The sequence below is a fragment of the Salvelinus fontinalis genome, chromosome 32 (assembly GCF_029448725.1).
Source record: "Salvelinus fontinalis isolate EN_2023a chromosome 32, ASM2944872v1, whole genome shotgun sequence".
Lineage (NCBI taxonomy): Eukaryota > Metazoa > Chordata > Actinopteri > Salmoniformes > Salmonidae > Salvelinus > Salvelinus fontinalis.
Window position 1 is genome coordinate 7,014,443 of NC_074696.1, and position 20,029 is coordinate 7,034,471.

The following is a 20,029-nucleotide window of genomic DNA, read 5'->3' on the forward strand; positions in this document are numbered from 1 at the left end:
CATGGTCCAAACATACCAAGACAGTCGTGAAGAGGGCACAACAAAACCTTTTCCCCCTCAGGAGACTGAAAAGATTTGGCATGGGGCCCCAGATCCTCAAAAGGTTCTACAGCTGCACCATCGAGAGCATCCTGACCGGGTTGAATCACTGCCTGGTATGGCAAGTCCTCGAGGGACTCCATTCCACATAGTTTAACCATTCCATGTAGTTTAACTAACACACACCCTGATTCAACTAATCATCAAGCTCTTGACTAGGAGAATCAGGTGAGCTATAGATGTAGTTCAGGGCTACAACAACATTGTGAAACATCTGGGCGTCCCCAAGGACAGGTTTGAAACACTGGCTAAGCCTAAGGGCTGAGATGCACACTCAGCAGCACGGACAGCTGTGAAAGCAAACCCTGCGATCTGACATTCAGAGGCACACAACAGCGGCCGTGTCAGGTGACCCATAGAGATAGATAGAGGACTCCCGTGCCCAAAAAACAGTTTTAGCATGGGGAGCCCCATTGAGGACTTTCACCAACTGGGTGGGACTTCCTATGGGTTAAGGAAGGATCACATAGGAGCCTCCCTAGTGGCGCAGCGGTCTAAGACCCAGGTTCGATCCCAGGCTTGTGTCACAACCAGCTGTGACCGGGAGTCCCATAGGGCGGCGCCCAATTGGCCCAGTGTCGTCTGGGTTAGGGGAGGGTTTGGTCTGGGGGGGGGGGCTTTACTTGGACCATCGCTCTCTAGTGACTCCTTGTGGCGGGCCGGGCGCCTGCAGGCTGACCTCGGTCGTCAGTTGAACAGTGTTTCCTCCGACACATTGGTGCAGCTGGCTTCTGGGTTAAGCAGGCGGGTGTTAAGAAGTGTGGTTTGGCGGGTCATGTTTTGGAGGACGCATAACTCAACCTTCGCCTCAGCCGATCCCGTTGGGGAGTTGCAGCGATGAGACAAGATTGTAATTGGATCGCAATTGGATATCACAAAATTTGGGAGAAAAAGGGAGTAAAAATATATATATATATAAAAATTAAAGGAAGGATCACATAATTCCATCCAAGGCATCAGGAGGGATCAGCCAATGAATTGTTCATTATAAAACATTCCATAACTGCAGGTGGCAGTAAATCATCAACCTTGGCTTGATACCTGTTCAGACAACACCCTCTAGGGGTCAGTGTGCACCCTTTCTGTTTGTTTACCAACTCAGAAGTAGTAGAAGAAGAAAATTGACAACCTCAAAATGGAGATAGCCTCACCGGCTCTGCCTATGCTCTCACAGACGCCATAATGTGACAGATAGACAATGATACGCTGTCTATCTAAGTCTATGGCTGAAGCTAGCTCTCTTCCAGGGTGTTAGTTTGTGTTTCTCTCCTGACGTTAGTAGAACGCACACAGGGATGCTGTCACTAGTGTGACAACCCTCCCACTCTGTCTGCCGTATTCTCTCTCTTTGCTCTTGTTTCCTTATTAGGATGCTGGTGGGCGGAGCCGGGAGGGTCGTCAGCGACATGGGAAACACCTGGGCCCGGGTGTGTCCCAGGATAAATAGACCTCTTCCACATTCATTGGGAGACTCTCCATGCAGACACACTATTGTTTATTTGTATATTGTTTACCTTAGTTAATAAATATATTTTGTTATTCCTTATCTCCACGTTGTCTCCGTTTTTGTTACGGTCTTCGAGACGGTTCGTGACACTAGTACATGTAGTCCTAGGCAACCGTATAATGTCACTTCTCATGACTGACCACAATGCAGGTGTTTCAGCCTAGCTCAGTGCTTTCTGTGGTGGTGGGGCAGCCAGCAGAAAATACAGAGCGTAGGGGTTGGTTAATGCTCTCTAGTTGCGCCGTGATTGGCTCGGTGTTCTGTCACTCATGGGGACACTACGTCACCCATCCAAGAAGACGTCAAATCACGTTATTATATCTACAGTAGCTTTGATTAGAATGAACATCTCAACATCACACTTTAAAAATCTTAGCTAGCAAGCTAGCAGTCATCATCAAGAATCAAGTCGACAATCTACTGGCGAATCCTTTCCAATCCTTGTCATATGAAGAGAAATAATGAAGAGAAATTATAGATAAAACGTATCGGTGCTCATCGGCATTGGACATAAACATTACACAACAAGTTGGAAATCGGCAAATTCAACAATGAGTGGGTTGGAAGGAATCAGTGGCAAACTTCAAGCGTTGCAAAGCAATCACTAGCCTGCTATTCAGTGGAGTGGGTGTGTGGTCCAAGTCTGGGTTTAAGGGTCTCTTTTCCAAGCTTAAAGTGATAAACATTCAACATTGGCCATGCTGTCAATCCAGCATGACTTCTACCGTGCTCAAAACAACTGGAAACTGGGAAATCTCAGAATTCAGTGAGTTCAAAACAATTTGGAACTCTGGGAAGAAATGAGCTCCGACTGGGAAAATACATTCTGAACAATCATCCCACTCGGAATTCCAAGTCGGGAACTCGGGCCTCTTTCTAGAGCTCTGACCTGAAGATCAATGACGTCATCATGATTCAACCTTGTTTTTTTTCAGAGTTCCCAGTTGTCTGTGAAAGCACCGTAAATCCAGAGAATTAAAGACTTTGATGACGAAGTTTGATGACAAAATTTGCCCACGAAGGTCCGCCGCGCCACCTTCCTGTTCAAGTGAGCACAGCACAACAAGGTGAGTCCAAAAATGTCTTGCATGCTGCTGCATAAATGATATAACATGCCAGGGAGATAAGTATACTGAAGCTAAGAAAGTAATACTAAGTGTATGTTGTGTAGTAGGCTGTTAGTAGCCCATGTGCCTCACCCTAAAAATGTGGTAAATTTTCCCTTCATAATTTTGCCTACTCTTCTGACTTGGTGGTGCACATGTAGCCTGTTTTAGAGACATGTAATCATTGAATAATGTAAGAGCTTTCATTGTCTGCTTTTATGCCCCCTTTATTTATCCTACGGTTCTGACTTGGTGTACAGAATACTGTAAGAACGCTAAATGTTCTGAATTCTGACGCTGTACATTTCAAAATTGCTGAACAAATAGTTATATTGACTACGTCCGTCCTAGCTCGCTCATTAATGTCTTAATCAAAATTGTGGATTGCCTCTTATCCGCTTGTCATCCCCTTATGCCATAGTTTGTACATCTCAATTGTCAGTAGACACCACATTTGTTTAAGCAAGTCAGCCATATCAGCTATGTTTTTTTAAAAGGCAGCAAATGAGGCTGAATTAACTGTTTCGCTGCCAGGCAAGGCTCCACTGATAGCCAGGTTTAGCAGTGGTAAGGTGTTGGGACTCTGCTGTTGGGACTCTGCTGTTGGGACCTTGCTGTTGGGACAGCTTTATGTCAGCCCTAACAGTTTGTGGGCACCGTTTGGACTAGTAGGTTTGACCTAATTTGCCGTACTGGCCAATGATTATAACGTTGATTCTGATACAAACAATTATTCCTATACTGTTGTGCCCCTGAAAGGATGGAAGTTCAATATGTAGCTAGTTGTAGAAGGCTAACGTTAACTAGCTGGCCTGGCACATTGTTGCCCCTGAAAGGAAGTTAGGCTAGCGAGCATGTATTTTAGCCAGACTGTAGCCTAGGACAACAAACTGAGAGTGTGTACAGTATGACAGGATCGGAGACGGTTTAGTCAGGAGGATTGGAGTTTGAGTCAACATATTTTTTCTACACACACGCACGCACGCACGCGCACACACACACACACACACACACACACACACACACACACACACACACACACACACACACACACACACACACACACACACACACACACACACACACACACACACACACACACACACACACACACACACACACACATCAGTACCATGGACAGCCACATCATATTTAGTTTACGTTGATTGGACTTCATCGTTTTTGGTATTAGACTAAGCAGAGGTGATTTGATGAAGTGTAAACGGTGCTGGAATAGTGGAGGCAGCTCCTGTTTTCTTTGTGACTTTGCGCTAACTCTCCGTGGTTCTAGATCATTGTTTTTTTAGTAGTCAGAAACATGACCTTGCTTGACCATGCTGTAGTTTATGTAACGCTTCATTACATGCACTATATTTTATAGACTTCACTGGACAAATGTTGCTCTCTGGTTTCGTAATGAAACAAAGGTGTGGTTGAATTTATTCTGCCACGGTCTTCTTATTGTCTCAGCCTTTTTAGTCCGACATATCACAGTGTCGAGGGATATGAACTAACAGGTTACAGAGCAAACAACGCAATTATCACAACACATAGGTTGAAATATGGCTTTTTTTTAACGTACTGTTATGTTGAAAGCTATTGTGTAGGCAAATATTTTTTATTTTAAAGAAATACACTTTTAATAAAATACAAATATATGTTATTGGAATTACTCAATAGAGCCTGTGAAACTTAAATAGGTATATTGTGTGGGGCAACAGGTTTAACACAGGGTACTGGCGAGTCCTTCCTGCACCCACTCAATTCACTGCAAAGCAATACACGGTATATGCTACCTGTCTCGGCTAAAGTGGATTGGAAAATATTCAGTAGGGTCTCTACTAACCAAACATGTGTCATTTTGGGAGGGGGGGGGGGGGGGGAGTCAGGTAGGTATAAAGGTTTTCTATGTATCCCATGTACAGTATATTACAGTGTATTGCATTTGAACAGGCCCCCATTAACATCGACGGGGCTGTAGTGGAGTGGGTCGAGAGTTTCAAGTTACTTGGTGTCCACATCACCAACGAACTATCATGGTCCAAACATACCAAGACAGTCGTGAAGAGTGCACAACAAAACCTTTTCCCCCTCAGGAGACTGAACATTTTGGCATGGGTCCCCAGATCCTCAAAAGGTTCTACAGCTGCACCATCGAGAGCATCCTGACCGGTTGCATCACCACCTGGTATGGCAACTGCTCGGCATCTGACCGTAAGGCGCTACAGAAGGTAGTGTGAACAGCCCAGTACATCACTGGGGCCAAGCTTCCTGCCATCCAGGACCTATAAAATAGGCGGTGTCAGAGGAAAGCCCATAAAATTGTCAGAGACTCCAGTCACCCAAGTCATAGACTGTTTTCTCTGCTACCACTCGGAAAGTGGCACCGGTGCGCCAAGTCTAGGACCAAAAGGCTCCTCAACAGCTTCTACATTCCTAAAAATCGGCACCGAACAATTTACATTTGACCCCCCCCACCTCCAGTACATGTACAGATTACCTCAACTAACCTGTACCCCTGCACACTGACTCGGTACCGGTACCCCCTGTATATAGCCTCCAGTACATGTACAGATTACCTCAACTAACCTGTACCCCTCCACACTGACTCGGTACTGGTGCCCCCTGTATATAGCCTCCAGTACATGTACAGATTACCTCAACTAACCTGTACCCCTCCACACTGACTCGGTACCGGTGCCCCCTGTATATAGCCTCCAGTACATGTACAGATTACCTCAACTAACCTGTACCCCTCCACACTGACTCGGTACTGGTGCCCCCTGTATATAGCCTCCAGTACATGTACAGATTACCTCAACTAACCTGTACCCCTCCACACTGACTCGGTACCGGTGCCCCCTGTATATAGCCTCCAGTACATGTACAGATTACCTCAACTAACCTGTACCCCTCCACACTGACTCGGTACTGGTGCCCCCTGTATATAGCCTCCAGTACATGTACAGATTACCTCAACTAACCTGTACCCCTCCACACTGACTCGGTACCGGTGCCCCGTCCTTATTGTTATTCTCATTGTGTTACTTTTTATTTGAGCTTACCTGGTAAATATTTTCTTCTTCTTGAACTGCACTGTTGGTTAAGGTCTTATAAGTAAGCATTTCACGGTAAAGTCTACACTTATTCAGTGCATTTGGCAAATACAGTTTGATTTGATTTGGGGTTGGGGGGGGGGGGGGGGCAGGAAGTCTTGCTGGATATGTACGACACACTCCCCCAGAACTACGCATAACTGGTTAGTAGAACTGGTTAGTAGAGACCCTACTGAGTATTTACCAACCCACTTTTGCTGAAACAGGTAGAAAAGGTTTCTCTCTACAGCCTAATATTTTCAACATACCACTGTCAACATAGTATTTTTTCCGTATTGGTCTATTATTATTTGTTTAACCATATTTTTGTATTTCTTTTCTTAAATTACTTATTGCCTTTTCTTGTTGGCACAATAAAGAGACGAGAGAGTAGTTGACACTGATGCGTGTAAAATTCGCGTAGCTAAATCGTTTGCTGCGCTATAATTTTACACAAGAGGGCGACAGAAAATATTCTAATTTGTTGGGATATTTGACTTCCAAACAGACATTTTTCGACAAAAGAATACGAGTGCAAATAGGTTATATCCTGTATTGCCAGCCCCAGTACTCATGCATTGCTGCAAGCTAACTGGCTACTCGTAGCTTCGACTTGAGGGATTGTTCCTTAACGTGCGTGAAAAACTAATCACTTCCTTCTTTTGAAGAGGATAACGAGGACGGGCGCTGCATAGCTTGTTCTGAATTTCATTTTCCTGGGGTCTGGTTTTTATTCTAACAACGGAGCTTATCTGAATTAGGCTATTCCATCTACTAGTATCTTGATATTAGGACGACAGCGACGGGTGTCGGAAAGGTGTTAGAGGCAGCACAGAGAAAGAGAGTGAGGATGCTGACCGGTAAATCGGTGAAAGACATTGACAGATATCAAGCTGTCCTTACATCGCTACTATCACTCGAGGAGAACAAATTCTGCGCGGATTGTGAATCCAAAGGTAAGTCAAATAGTAACATTGACTATAGGCTGTTACAGCCAGCCATATGTCATAACTAAGTGTTATACTAAGTGTTATGGCCACAGACTATAGGCTAAATAGCCAGTCATATGTCATAACTAAGTGTTATGGGCAGAGACTATAGGCTGTTACAGCCAGCCATATGTCATAACTAAGTGTTATGGGCAGAGACTATAGATTACAGTCAGTCATATGTCAATCCAAAACGCTGGGTACGGGGGTGGACACGACTGACCGGGAACCTATGAGTCAAACTCCGTTCTGTCGGTTTCCAAGAACCTTTCCGGGTCTTACCCAGTGAACACGATCGACTGCATAATAGGATGTGTGTACTTTGAAGGTTGTTATATGAATGTCGTTGTACAGACAGCTAATACAAAGACGCCTGCATTGACTTGAATGGTGTCGTCTGTCTCTCTCTCTCTCTCCCTCTCTCTCTCTCTCTCTCTCTCTCTCTCTCTCTCTCTCTCTCTCTCTCTCTCTCTCTCTCTCTCTCTCTCTCTCTCTCTCTCTCTCTCTCTCTCTCTCTCTCTCTCTCTCTCTCTCTCTCTCTCTCGCTCTCTCTCTTTCTGTACAAACTGTTCTAGGTTGAGCCCCTAGAGCGGGTGCATGGGAAGAACAGTGTGTGTGTGTGTGTTTTAAAGTTTTTATGTCAAGTGCGCAAGTGCGGTGAATTTGCATTCTTGCAAGCTCTAAACCCACCAATGCAGTAATCTATATTAATGTAGCATTTACAATAACTTGATCAAACAAAAATACACCACATATAAATCACAAGAAATAAGTAGTCAGTAGTCAATACCATACTATATACAGGGTCAGTTAATACCATACTATATACAGGGTCAGTTAGTACCATACTATATACAGGGTCAGTTAATACCATACTATATACAGGGTCAGTTTAATACCATACTATATACAAGGTCAGTTTAATACCATACTATATACAGGGTCAGTTTAATACCATACTATATACAAGGTCAGTTTAATACCATACTATATACAGGGTCAGTTTAATACCATACTATATACAGGGTCAGTTAATACCATACTATATACAGGGTCAGTTAATACCATACTATATACAGGGTCAGTTAACACCATACTATATACAGGGTCAGTTAATACCATACTATATACAGGGTCAGTTAGTACCATACTATACACAGGGTCAGATAATACCACACTATATACAGGGTCAGATAATACCACACTATATACAGGGTCAGTTAATACCATACTATATACAGGGTCAGTTAATACCATACTATATACAGGGTCAGTTAATACCATACTATATACAGGGTCAGTTAATACCATACTATATACAGGGTCGGTTAATACCATACTATATACAGGGTCCGTTAATACCATACTATATACAGGGTCAGTTAATACCATACTATATACAGGGTCAGTTAATACCATACTATATACAGGGTCAGTTAATACCATACTATATACAGGGTCAGTTAGTACCATACTATATACAGGGTCAGATAATACCACACTATATACAGGGTCAGATAATACCACACTATATACAGGGTCAGTTAATACCATACTATATACAGGGTCAGTTAATACCATACTATATACAGGGTCAGTTAATACCATACTATATACAGGGTCAGTTAATACCATACTATATACAGGGTCGGTTAATACCATACTATATACAGGGTCCGTTAATACCATACTATACACAGGGTCAGTTAATACCATACTATATACAGGGTCAGTTAATACCATACTATATACAGGGTCAGTTAATACCATACTATATACAGGGTCAGTTAATACCATACTATATACAGGGTCAGTTCCAGTACCACATTAACAATGTGCAGGAATAGTGGAGTGATGGAAGTAGATATGTATAGGGGTAAAGTATCTAGGCATCAGGATATATGATTAACAGAGTAGCAGCAGCGTATATGATGAATGTATGTGAGTGTGTGCAGAGTCAATATACAATGTGTGGGCAAAAAATAACAAATACAACGGTAAAATCAGATAGTCAGTGTATCCATTTGTTAGCTATTTAGTTAGCTATTTAGTTAGCTATTTAGTTAGCTATTTAGTTAGCTATTTAGTTAGCTATTTAGTTAGCTATTTAGTTAGCTATTTAGTTAGCTATTAAGTTAGCTATTTAGTTAGCTATTAAGTTAGCTATTAAGTTAGCTATTTAGTTAGCTATTTAGTTAGCTATTTAGTTAGCTATTTAGTTAGCTATTTAGTTAGCTATTAAGTTAGCTATTTAGTTAGCTATTTAGTTAGCTATTTAGTTAGCTATTAAGTTAGCCATTTAGTTAGCCATTTAGTTAGCTATTTAGTTAGCCATTTAGTTAGCCATTTAGTTAGCTATTTAGTTAGCTATTTAGTTAGCTATTTAGTTAGCTATTTAGTTAGCTATTTAGCAGTCGCATAGCTTGGGGATGGAAGCTGTACCACCGTCGTGTCGTCCGCAAACTTCATGATGGTGTTGGAGTCGTGCCAGGACACGGTGAACAAGGGTCACAGGAGGGGACTAAGCACACACCCCGTGTGGACGGGGGTTGTCCCGTCAGGACGTCCAGGACCAGTTGCAGAGGGAGGTGTTCAGTCCCAGAGTCCTTAGCTTGATGACGAGCTTGGAGGGGGACAGTGTTGTTGAACACTGAGCTTTAGTCAATGAACAGCATTCTCACATAGGTATTCCTCTTGTCTGGGTGGGTGAGGGCAGTGTGGAGAGCAGTTACATTTGGTGTCGTCTATGAACCTGTTGAGGTGGTATGCAAATTAGAGTGGGTCTAGGGTGTCTGGGATGATGGAGTTAACGTGTGCCGCAACCAGCCTCTCAAAGCACTTCCTGATTACAGATGTGAGAGCTACAGGTTGGTAGTCATCTCTTCCTGATTACAGATGTGAGTGCTACAGGGTGGTAGTTATCACTTCCTGATTACAGATGTGAGTGCTACAGGGTGGTAGTTATCACTTCCTGATTACAGATGTGAGTGCTACAGGGTGGTAGTTATCACTTCCTGATTACAGATGTGAGAGCTACAGGGTGGTAGTTATCACTTCCTGATTACAGATGTGAGTGCTACAGGGTGGTAGTCATCTCTTCCTGATTACAGATGTGAGAGCTACAGGGTGGTAGTTATCACTTCCTGATTACAGATGTGAGTGCTACAGGGTGGTAGTTATCACTTCCTGATTACAGATGTGAGAGCTACAGGGTGGTAGTTATCACTTCCTGATTACAGATGTGAGTGCTACAGGGTGGTAGTCATCTCTTCCTGATTACAGATGTGAGAGCTACAGGGTGGTAGTTATCACTTCCTGATTACAGATGTGAGTGCTACAGGGTGGTAGTTATCACTTCCTGATTACAGATGTGAGAGCTACAGGGTGGTAGTCATCTCTTCCTGATTACAGATGTGAGAGCTACAGGGTGGTAGTTATCACTTCCTGATTACAGATGTGAGTGCTACAGGGTGGTAGTCATCTCTTCCTGATTACAGATGTGAGAGCTAGAGGGTGGTAGTTATCACTTCCTGATTACAGATGTGAGTGCTACAGGGTGGTAGTTATCACTTCCTGATTACAGATGTGAGTGCTACAGGGTGGTAGTTATCACTTCCTGATTACAGATGTGAGTGCTACAGGGTGGTAGTTATCACTTCCTGATTACAGATGTGAGTGCTACAGGGTGGTAGTTATCACTTCCTGATTACAGATGTGAGTGCTACAGGGTGGTAGTTATCACTTCCTGATTACAGATGTGAGTGCTACAGGGTGGTAGTTATCACTTCCTGATTACAGATGTGAGTGCTACAGGGTGGTAGTTATCACTTCCTGATTACAGATGTGAGAGCTACAGGGTGGTAGTTATCACTTCCTGATTACAGATGTGAGTGCTACAGGGTGGTAGTCATCTCTTCCTGATTACAGATGTGAGAGCTACAGGGTGGTAGTTATCACTTCCTGATTACAGATGTGAGAGCTACAGGGTGGTAGTCATCTCTTCCTGATTACAGATGTGAGTGCTACAGGTCGGTAGTTATCACTTCCTGATTACAGATGTGAGTGCTACAGGGTGGTAGTCATCTCTTCCTGATTACAGATGTGAGTGCTACAGGTTGGTAGTCATCTCTTCCTGATTACAGAGGTGAGTGCTACAGGGTGGTAGTTATCTCTTCCTGATTACAGAGGTGAGAGCTACAGGGCGGTATGTTCACTTCCTGATTACAGATGTGAGTGCTACAGGGCGGTAGTTATTGTGGCATGAAGCCTTAGAGTTCTTGGGGACAGGAATAATGGGTGGGACATCTTAAAACATGCAGGGATTACAGACTGGGACAAAGAGAGGTTGAAAATGACAGCCTGCCAGCTGTTCTGCTCTGAATAGGCAATCTGGAACATCGTCTGGCCCTGCGGCCTCGCTAGTGTTACGCTGATGAAAGATCTTCCTCACGTCGGCCTCTGAGAGGGAAATCACCCAGTCCTCTGGGTCAGTGGGGGCCTTCACACACAGCACAGGGTTGTTATTTTCAAAGCTAGCATTAAAAATAACAAATTTAGTTTGGTCTGGTAAAGAGGCATCGTTGGGCAGATCACAGGCTGGGTCTTCCTTAGTAATCAGTAATGGACTGTAGCCCCTGCCACATGCAGCGGGCCTCGGAAGCCTGTGTAATAGGATTCCACTTTGTTCCTATACTGTCCTTTTGCTGGTTTGATGACTCTGCATAGCGGGACTTGTTGTACTTCTTGTCGCAGCCTCAGGGTTGTCTGAATGCCCTGTGTGTGGTAGCCCTATCCTGTATCCTATCCTGTATCCTATCCTGTATCCTATCCTATCCTGTATCCTATCCTATCCTGTATCCTATTCTGTATCCTATCCTATCCTGTATCCTATCCTATCCTGTATCCTATCCTATCCTGTATCCTATCCTGTATCCTATCCTATCCTGTATCCTATCCTGTATCCTATCCTATCCTGTATCCTATCCTATCCTATCCTGTATCCTATCCTATCCTGTATCCTATCCTATCCTGTATCCTATCCTGTATCCTATCCTATCCTATCCTGTATCCTATCCTATCCTGTATCCTATCCTATCCTATCCTATCCTGTATCCTATCCTGTATCCTATCCTATCCTGTATCCTATCTTATCCTGTAATTTAGCTCCAACCTCAGTGGTCGGTCCTTTTGATTTGGGAAGCAGCAAACCTTCACTGTGGTGACAACGTCGCCGATGTACAGTACCAATCAAAACGTTTGGACCCACCCACTCATTCCAGGGTTTTTCTTTATTTTTACTATTTTCTACATTGTAGAATAATAGTGAAGACATCAACACTATGAAATAACACATATGGAATCATGTAGTAACCCAAAAAAGTGTTAAACAAATCAAAATATATTTTATATTTGAGATTCTTCAAAGTATCGACCCTTTGCCTTGATGACAGCTTTGCACACTCTTGGTATTCTCTCAACCAGCTTCATGAGGTAGTCACCTGGAATGCATTTCAATTAACAAGTGTGCCTTGTTAAAAGTTAATTTGTGGAATTTCTTTCCATAATACGTGTGAGACAATCAGTTGTGTTGTGACAAGGTAGGGGTGGTAAACAGAAGATAGCCCTATTTGGTAAAAAACCAAGTCCATATTATGGCAAGAACAGCTCAAATAAGCAAAGAGAAACGTCCATCATTACTTTAAGACATGAAGGTCAGTCAATCTGGAAAATTTCAAGAACTTTTAAAGTTTCTTCAAGTGCAGTCAAAAAAAACCATCAAGCCCTATGATGAAACTGAGGACCGCCACAGGAAAGGAAGACCCAGAGTTACCTCTGCTGCAGAGGATAAGTTCATTAGCGTTACCAGCCTCACAAATTGCAGCACAAATACTGCTTTCAACAGTTCAAGTAACAGACACATCTCAACATCTCAACTGTTCAGAGGAGACTGTGTGAATCAGGCCTTCATGGTCGAATTGCTGCAAAGAAACCACTACTAAAGGACACCAATGAGAAAAAGAGACTTGATTGGACCAAGAAACATGAGCAATGGACATTAGACTGGAGGAAATCTGTGCTTTGGTCTGATGAGTCAATATTTGCGATTTTTGGTTCCAACCTCTGTGTCTTTGTGAGACGCAGAGTAGTTAAATGGATGATCTCCACATATATGGTTCCCACCGTGACGCATGGAGGAGGTGGTGTGATGGTGTGGGGGTGCTTTGCTGGTGACACTGTCTGTGATTTAATTAGAATTCAAGTCACATTTTTAACCAGTGTGGCTGCCACAGCATTCTGCAGCGATATGCCATCCCATCTGGTTTGCGCTTAGTGGGACTATCATTTGTAATTCAACAGGAAAATGACCCCAAACAAACCTCCAGGCTGTGTAAGGGCTATTTGACCAAGAAGAAGAGTGATGGAGTGCTGCATCAGATGACCTGGCCTCTACAATCACCCGACCTCAACGCAATTGAGATGGTTTGGGATGACTTGGACCGCAGAGTGAAGGAAAAGCAGCCAACAAGTGCTCAGCATATGTGGGACCTCCTTCAAGACTGTTGGATAAGCATTCCAGGTGAAGCTGGTTGAGAGAATGCGAAGCGTGTGTAAAGCTGTCATCAAGGCAAATTGGTGGTGTTAAGTTTGTTAAGTGCCAGCTTGTTATTTGTCTTGTGGAATGTATACAACAGTCAAAATAACAGCCAAAAATGTCACGTTCGTTGAAATGAGCGGACCAAGGCGCAGCGTGCATAGAGTTCCACATGTTTATTAAAATGAAACTCAACAACAAAAACAATAAACAGCAAACGAGACGTAACGACTGGAGTGCTCACAGGCACGACACAAAAACAAGATCCCACAAACTAAAGGTGGAAAAAAGGCTGTCTAAGTATGATCCCCAATCAGAGACAACGATAGACAGCTGGCACTGATTGGGAACCATACCCGGCCAACAAAGAAATAGAAAAACTAGAATGCCCACCCAAGTCACACCTCGACCTAACCAAATAGAGAAATAAAAAGGCTCTCGAAGATCAGGGCGTGACAAAAAACGTATTTTGCAAGATGGGTGAATAATGGGTCGAGACTTACACTTCACTCGAAGTCAACACATCATTTGCTGTTGATATAGAGGCAAACCCCCTCTCAATTTCCCTGAGTCCACTGTCCTGTCCGCTCATTGAATGAGAGTCCATCGAGTTGGATAGCCATGGAGGTATCTTGTCCGAAAGTCATGTTTTAGAAAAGCAGAGTTTTAATGCAGTTACGAGTGTCCCGTTGGGAGCAAATCGGCAATCGGAGGTCATCCATTGTATTATCAAGTGGTTGTACATTGGCCAATCGAATGGAGGGAAAAGGTGACCGGTTCTCCCTTCGCCTTCATCTCGCCAGGATCCCCACCTTTGTTATCTCTGTAACGTCGACGTTCCGTCTTGGGTTGTAAAATCAGGATGTAACATCAACAGAATGGGGAATCAGTTAAGGGGATACTTTCTGAAGACACTCACTAGTTATCATATCAAACTTTTACTGTTGTGTTATTGTTACATTCAATGAGAAGACAACAGTATTAACAAACAGATAGAGGAAGCAAAGCAATGAGAAGACAACAGTATTAACAAACAGATAGAGGAAGCAAAGCAATGAGAAGACAACACTATTAACAAACAGATAGAGGAAGCAAAGTAATGAGAAGACGACACTATTAACAAACAGATAGAGGAAGCAAAGCAATGAGAAGACGACACTATTAACAAACAGATAGAGGAAGCAAAGCAATGAGAAGACAACCCTATTAACAAACAGATAGAGGAAGCAAAGCAATGAGAAGACAACAGTATTAACAAACAGATAGAGGAAGCAAAGCAATGAGAAGACAACAGTATTAACAAACAGATAGAGGAAGCAAAGCAATGAGAAGACGACACTATTAACAAACAGATAGAGGAAGCAAAGCAATGAGAAGACAACCCTATTAACAAACAGATAGAGGAAGCAAAGCAATGAGAAGACAACCCTATTAACAAACAGATAGAGGAAGCAAAGCAATGAGAAGACAACAGTATTAACAAACAGATAGAGGAAGCAAAGCAATGAGAAGACAACAGTATTAACAAACAGAGAGAGGAAGCAAAGCAATGAGAAGACAACAGTATTAACAAACAGATAGAGGAAGCAAAGTAATGAGAAGACAACAGTATTAACAAACAGATAGAGGAAGCAAAGCAAGGAGAAGACAACAGTATTAACAAACAGAGAGAGGAAGCAAAGCAATGAGAAGACGACACTATTAACAAACAGATAGAGGAAGCAAAGCAATGAGGAGACAACAGTATTAACAAACAGATAGAGGAAGCAAAGCAATGAGAAGACAACCCTATTAACAAACAGATAGAGGAAGCAAAGCAAGGATTGCTACATCGTTCACTCTCTCGGCTCGGGGGCTTTATGACAGCCATGGCAACATCTCCACTGGGCCTAAAGTGTGTGTTTAATGTACCATGAGTCTCATAGCCCTCTCAGAAATGGGAACAAGCCCTGAAGCATTTGAAACTCTGTGTGTGTGTGTCCCCCTGTACTATACAAACGTGTGTACGGTTGGTGTGTGTTGAGCTGACATAAGGAGCATAGAACAAATATAGACAGTGACATTTTGCTTCTGTTTTCTACAGATTATTAGTAATCCTGATCACATTTCCTGCTGTGTGTAGGATATCTTTGTTGTGTGACTCTGACGGTGTCACGGCCTAGTTTAATTAGCTATCCCGTGTGTAGGATTAAGCGCTAGGGGAGAAAACCGGAGAACAGCACACACACACACACACACATTACTCTCAACAACATGGCCTGAATATAGCAGGCGCTATCGACAAAGATCAGTGGGAAGAAGTTGTGATGGACTACTTTCTGCACACGGTCAGTGTGAACCTGAGTGTCTTGACGCAAACGGACCAAACAAGCTGTAGCTAGCTACAAACCAAATGGAAAAGACACAGACGGACGTACTTATTTGAAGTGATTCCAGTCTGCCGTGAAGCTTTCATCCAATGTAAACGGGTAAACGAGTAAACGAGTCTAGCTACATTATCAGATATTACACGTTTCAAATTTTGTCCGAAAGTTATTTTCATTGCGAGTTAAAGTTTACTGTTAGCTAGCTAACAAACGTTAGCGCGCTGATTCACTAGATAACGTTACGTGAAATGATCTGTGTGGTAATATTATTTGTATCTCAGAAAGCCATTTACATTTCCAGTTATAGTGTAATGTTAGCTAGCTAGCTAACATTGAACCTATACTGAACGAAACATATAAATGTAACATACAACAATGTAAATGATTTTACTGAGTTACAGTTCATATAACGAAATCAGTCAATTGACATAAATTCATTAGGCCCATATCTTTGTATTTCACATGACTGGGCAGGTGCGCAGCCACCCGCTGGGGAGCCAGGTCCACCCGCTGGGGAGCCAGGCCCACCCACTGGGGAGCCAGGTCCACCCACTGGGGTGCCAGGTCCACCCACTGGGGAGCCAGGTCCACCCACTGGGGAGCCAGCCCAACCCACTGGGGAGCCAGGTCCACCCACTGGGGAGCGAGGTCCACCCGCTGGGGAGCCAGGTCCACCCGCTGGGGAGCCAGGTCCACCCGCTGGGGAGCCAGGTCCACCCGCTGGGGAGCCAGGTCCACCCGCTGGGGAGCCAGGTCCACCCGCTGGGGAGCCAGGTCCACCCGCTGGGGAGCCAGGTCCACCCACTGGGGAGCCAGGTCCACCCACTGGGGAGCCAGGTCCACCCACTGGGGAGCCAGGCCAACCCCCTGGGGAGCCAGGCCAACCTAATCAGAACACGTTTTTCCCCACAAAAAAAGGCTTTATTACAGACAGAAATACTCCTCAGTTTCATCAGCTGTCTGGGCCGCTGGTCTCAGACGGTCCTGCAGGTGAAGAAACCAGACGTGGAGGTCCTGGGCTGGAATGGTTACACGTGGTATGTGGTGGTGAGGCCTGTTGGACATACTGACACATTCTCTAAAACAACGTTGGAGACGACTATGGTAGAGAAATTTACTTTACTCACTCTGTTTAGCACATGGCCTCACATGTGAATCCACTACCTTACTCACTCTGTCTAGCTCATGGCCTCACATGTGAATCCACTACCTTACTCACTGTGTTTAGCACATGGCCTCACATGTGAATCCTTGATGTCGGACAACAATAGAATGTTCATGATGTCACTGCGACAACTGTCGATAGACCTAATAAAAACTAGCCTTTTTAGTCTTGAAATCTTTGGTTGTTTGGTACATGGCCTCGCATGTGAATCCTTAAAGAGATGGGTGGGGCTAAGGCTTAAGAGGGTGTGAACGATGCTGAATGGGTGTAGACAAAGAAGAGCTCTCCAGTAGGTTTCCCAGAACATTCAAGGACCATTTTCTCAAAAACGAGTTTACAAGTTGATCAACTTTCAAAGCAGAAGTACTTTCCCATAGTTCCTCTAATGCAGTGTATGATATAACATTTTGTAGCTCTGTGTCTCTGCTTTTATCTAATGTAAATAAAGCACAATTTCAATTTTTATACATGAGACCAAATCGAGGCTGTCGGTCACATAAGGTATAATGTAATGAGTTAGCATGTGATGCTATTTAGATACAGATGAAGATATGATATAATGTAAAGAGTTAGCATGTGATGCTATTTAGATATGGTATAATGTAAAGAGTTAGCATGTGATGCTATTTAGATATGGTATAATGTAATGAGTTAGCATGTGATGCTATTTAGATACAGATAAAGATATGATATAATGTAAAGAGTTAGCATGTGATGCTATTTAGATATGGTGTAATGTAAAGAGTTAGCATGTGATGCTATTTAGATATGGTATAATGTAAAGTGTTAGCATGTGATGCTATTTAGATATGGTATAATGTAATGAGTTAGCATGTGATGCTATTTAGATATGGTATAATGTAAAGAGTTAGCATGTGATGCTATTTAGATTTGGTATAATGTAAAGAGTTAGCATGTGATGCTATTTAGATATGGTGTAATGTAATGAGTTAGCATGTGATGCTATTTAGATATGGTATAATGTAAAGAGTTAGCATGTGATGCTATTTAGATATGGTATAATGTAAAGAGTTAGCATGTGATGCTATTTAGATATGGTATAATGTAAAGAGTTAGCATGTGATGCTATTTAGATATGGTATAATATAAAGAGTTAGCATGTGATGCTATTTAGATATGGTATAATGTAATGAGTTAGCATGTGATGCTATTTAGATATGGTATAATGTAAAGCGATAGCTAGGGCTGCGGGCGGGCATAACATTTTCGTCAGCCTGTGATTGTCAAGCAAATAACTATAGGTCTCACTGTAATTGACCTTTAATTAACATCAACATATTTAGCATCTCCTGGCTTCCACACTGATGCAGACCTTTGGATCCATGTAATGTAGCCTACACCTTTCAAATGAATCCATGATTCATTTTGGACAGGTCTAAAGAAACACGATGTGAAGGAAATGTAGTCTATTTTCAGAAGAACAGAATACCATACTCTGAGTTGTCCTTATGTTAGGTCCTGATGTGGCTATGTCATATGGCTGTGGGGCTACACTAGTTCATTTAGCAGGTCCTGATGTGGCTTTGTCATATGGCTGTGGGGCTACACTAGTTCATTTAGCAGGTCCTGATGTGGCTATATCATATGGCTGTGGACTACACAAGTTCATTTAGCAGGTCCTGATGTGGCTATATCATATGGCTGTGGACTACACAAGTTCATTTAGCAGACAAGCTTAGCTGATAATTCCGTGGCATTATTTTATGTTATTTTATAGTATAAACAATACATTTGAACAAAGCTGAATGAAATATATTTTATTCAAACGATTTGGGGGAGTGCGCACATGAGGCCATTTTGTGTTGAGCGGTTAACAAAGAAACAGGTACTCCTATATGCTTCATTTAGAGTTATTCATGTAACTTTAGTTGTTCGACAAACGTTGGTCTATATGTTTAGATTTTTAATACATTGTATGATGAGACTAATGATGATTTGAAAAAAGAATGCTCGAAAGGCATAAGCTCTGCTTTGTTTTTTTTTGTGCAGGCTGTTCAGGCTACACTAGTCTCTCATTCACAATTTGACAAGCACTTGATAATGCCTCGAATTTCATGGCGTTATCCCCCTTTATGTGGCTGTAATGCACCCTAGGCAGTGGCCATTGTGCCCTTCTCCCTGAGTGCTGAGTGCTCCGAAGCACCTCTCACTCACATGGGTCTCCATCAGCGTGATCAGGTATTTCTCACAGGCTACAAGTGAAGACGGACACATCGGGGAACGGAACAGCGTAACGTCCTTATCCAATTCCGACGTGCATATTGAAGATATCGGAAGAAAGTCCACATGTGCTTTTTGTCAGTCAACAAGATGAGTAACGAACAGCAAAAGCACTAGCCTATGTCAATCTACAATCCCCCATAGTACATATTCTATTCTGTGCGAGAAATAAATATTCCGAACATAGTCTGGGACAGTTGTGGGATTTGATAGTTAATAATTAATAAATCAATTAATAATAATTAATACAACCACTAGCCCCAAAACAACTATTGTATGCAATGTGTCTGACGCAACAGATCAGAACATTTGTTTAAAATGTTGATAAACTATTATGCTATTTCTTCACATTATTATGCGCAGCAATGCACACATGGTAGTGGGCTATAAGCGTGAATGTTCCATTAGCTGAAAACACCATTATCAAAAGTGACCCAAATGCAATTATGCTTTTATTATTTATGGTGAAAATGATCTTTTCCAAACTTGAAATTCACGTGCTGCTTATGTATGCCAGTTAGGCTCTATACCCCTTATAAAGTGGATTAATGTGCTTAATTTTAAGAAGTTTTTGGCCACTTTAGTTGTGATACAAACCTATAGGCTTATGGGCTGGGCTACATGAGGTGTGCGACTGATTCGAAAAAGTTGCGAAAAAAAGGCATTGTTTCTTATACTGGGCATCATCCACAAGTGATAATATATAATTCACAAGTGATAGGCTAATATTGTCACCCAGCAGACTATCGTTGATTTAATCTTGTCTTTAGATATACTAAATAATACATGTGTGAAATTTGTTTTGATTTAGAATGGACCATTATCATGCACCTGTATCGAAACAGGGGCAGCGGGAAATAAATAGATGT

At 42.6% G+C, this 20,029-nt stretch overlaps 1 protein-coding gene across 2 annotated transcripts in view; it reads left to right on the forward strand.

Annotated features, from left to right (window-relative positions):
• The first annotated feature begins 5,974 nt into the window (after positions 1 to 5,974).
• Positions 5,975 to 20,029, forward strand: part of LOC129830666 (stromal membrane-associated protein 2-like) — a 29,618-nt gene continuing 15,563 nt past the window's right edge. For both annotated transcript variants that reach the window (XM_055893263.1, XM_055893264.1), the window contains exon 1: positions 5,975 to 6,763. In XM_055893263.1, coding sequence (XP_055749238.1) covers positions 6,658 to 6,763 — 106 coding nt within the window. In that variant the 5' untranslated portion in view covers positions 5,975 to 6,657. The remainder of the gene's footprint in view (positions 6,764 to 20,029) is intronic.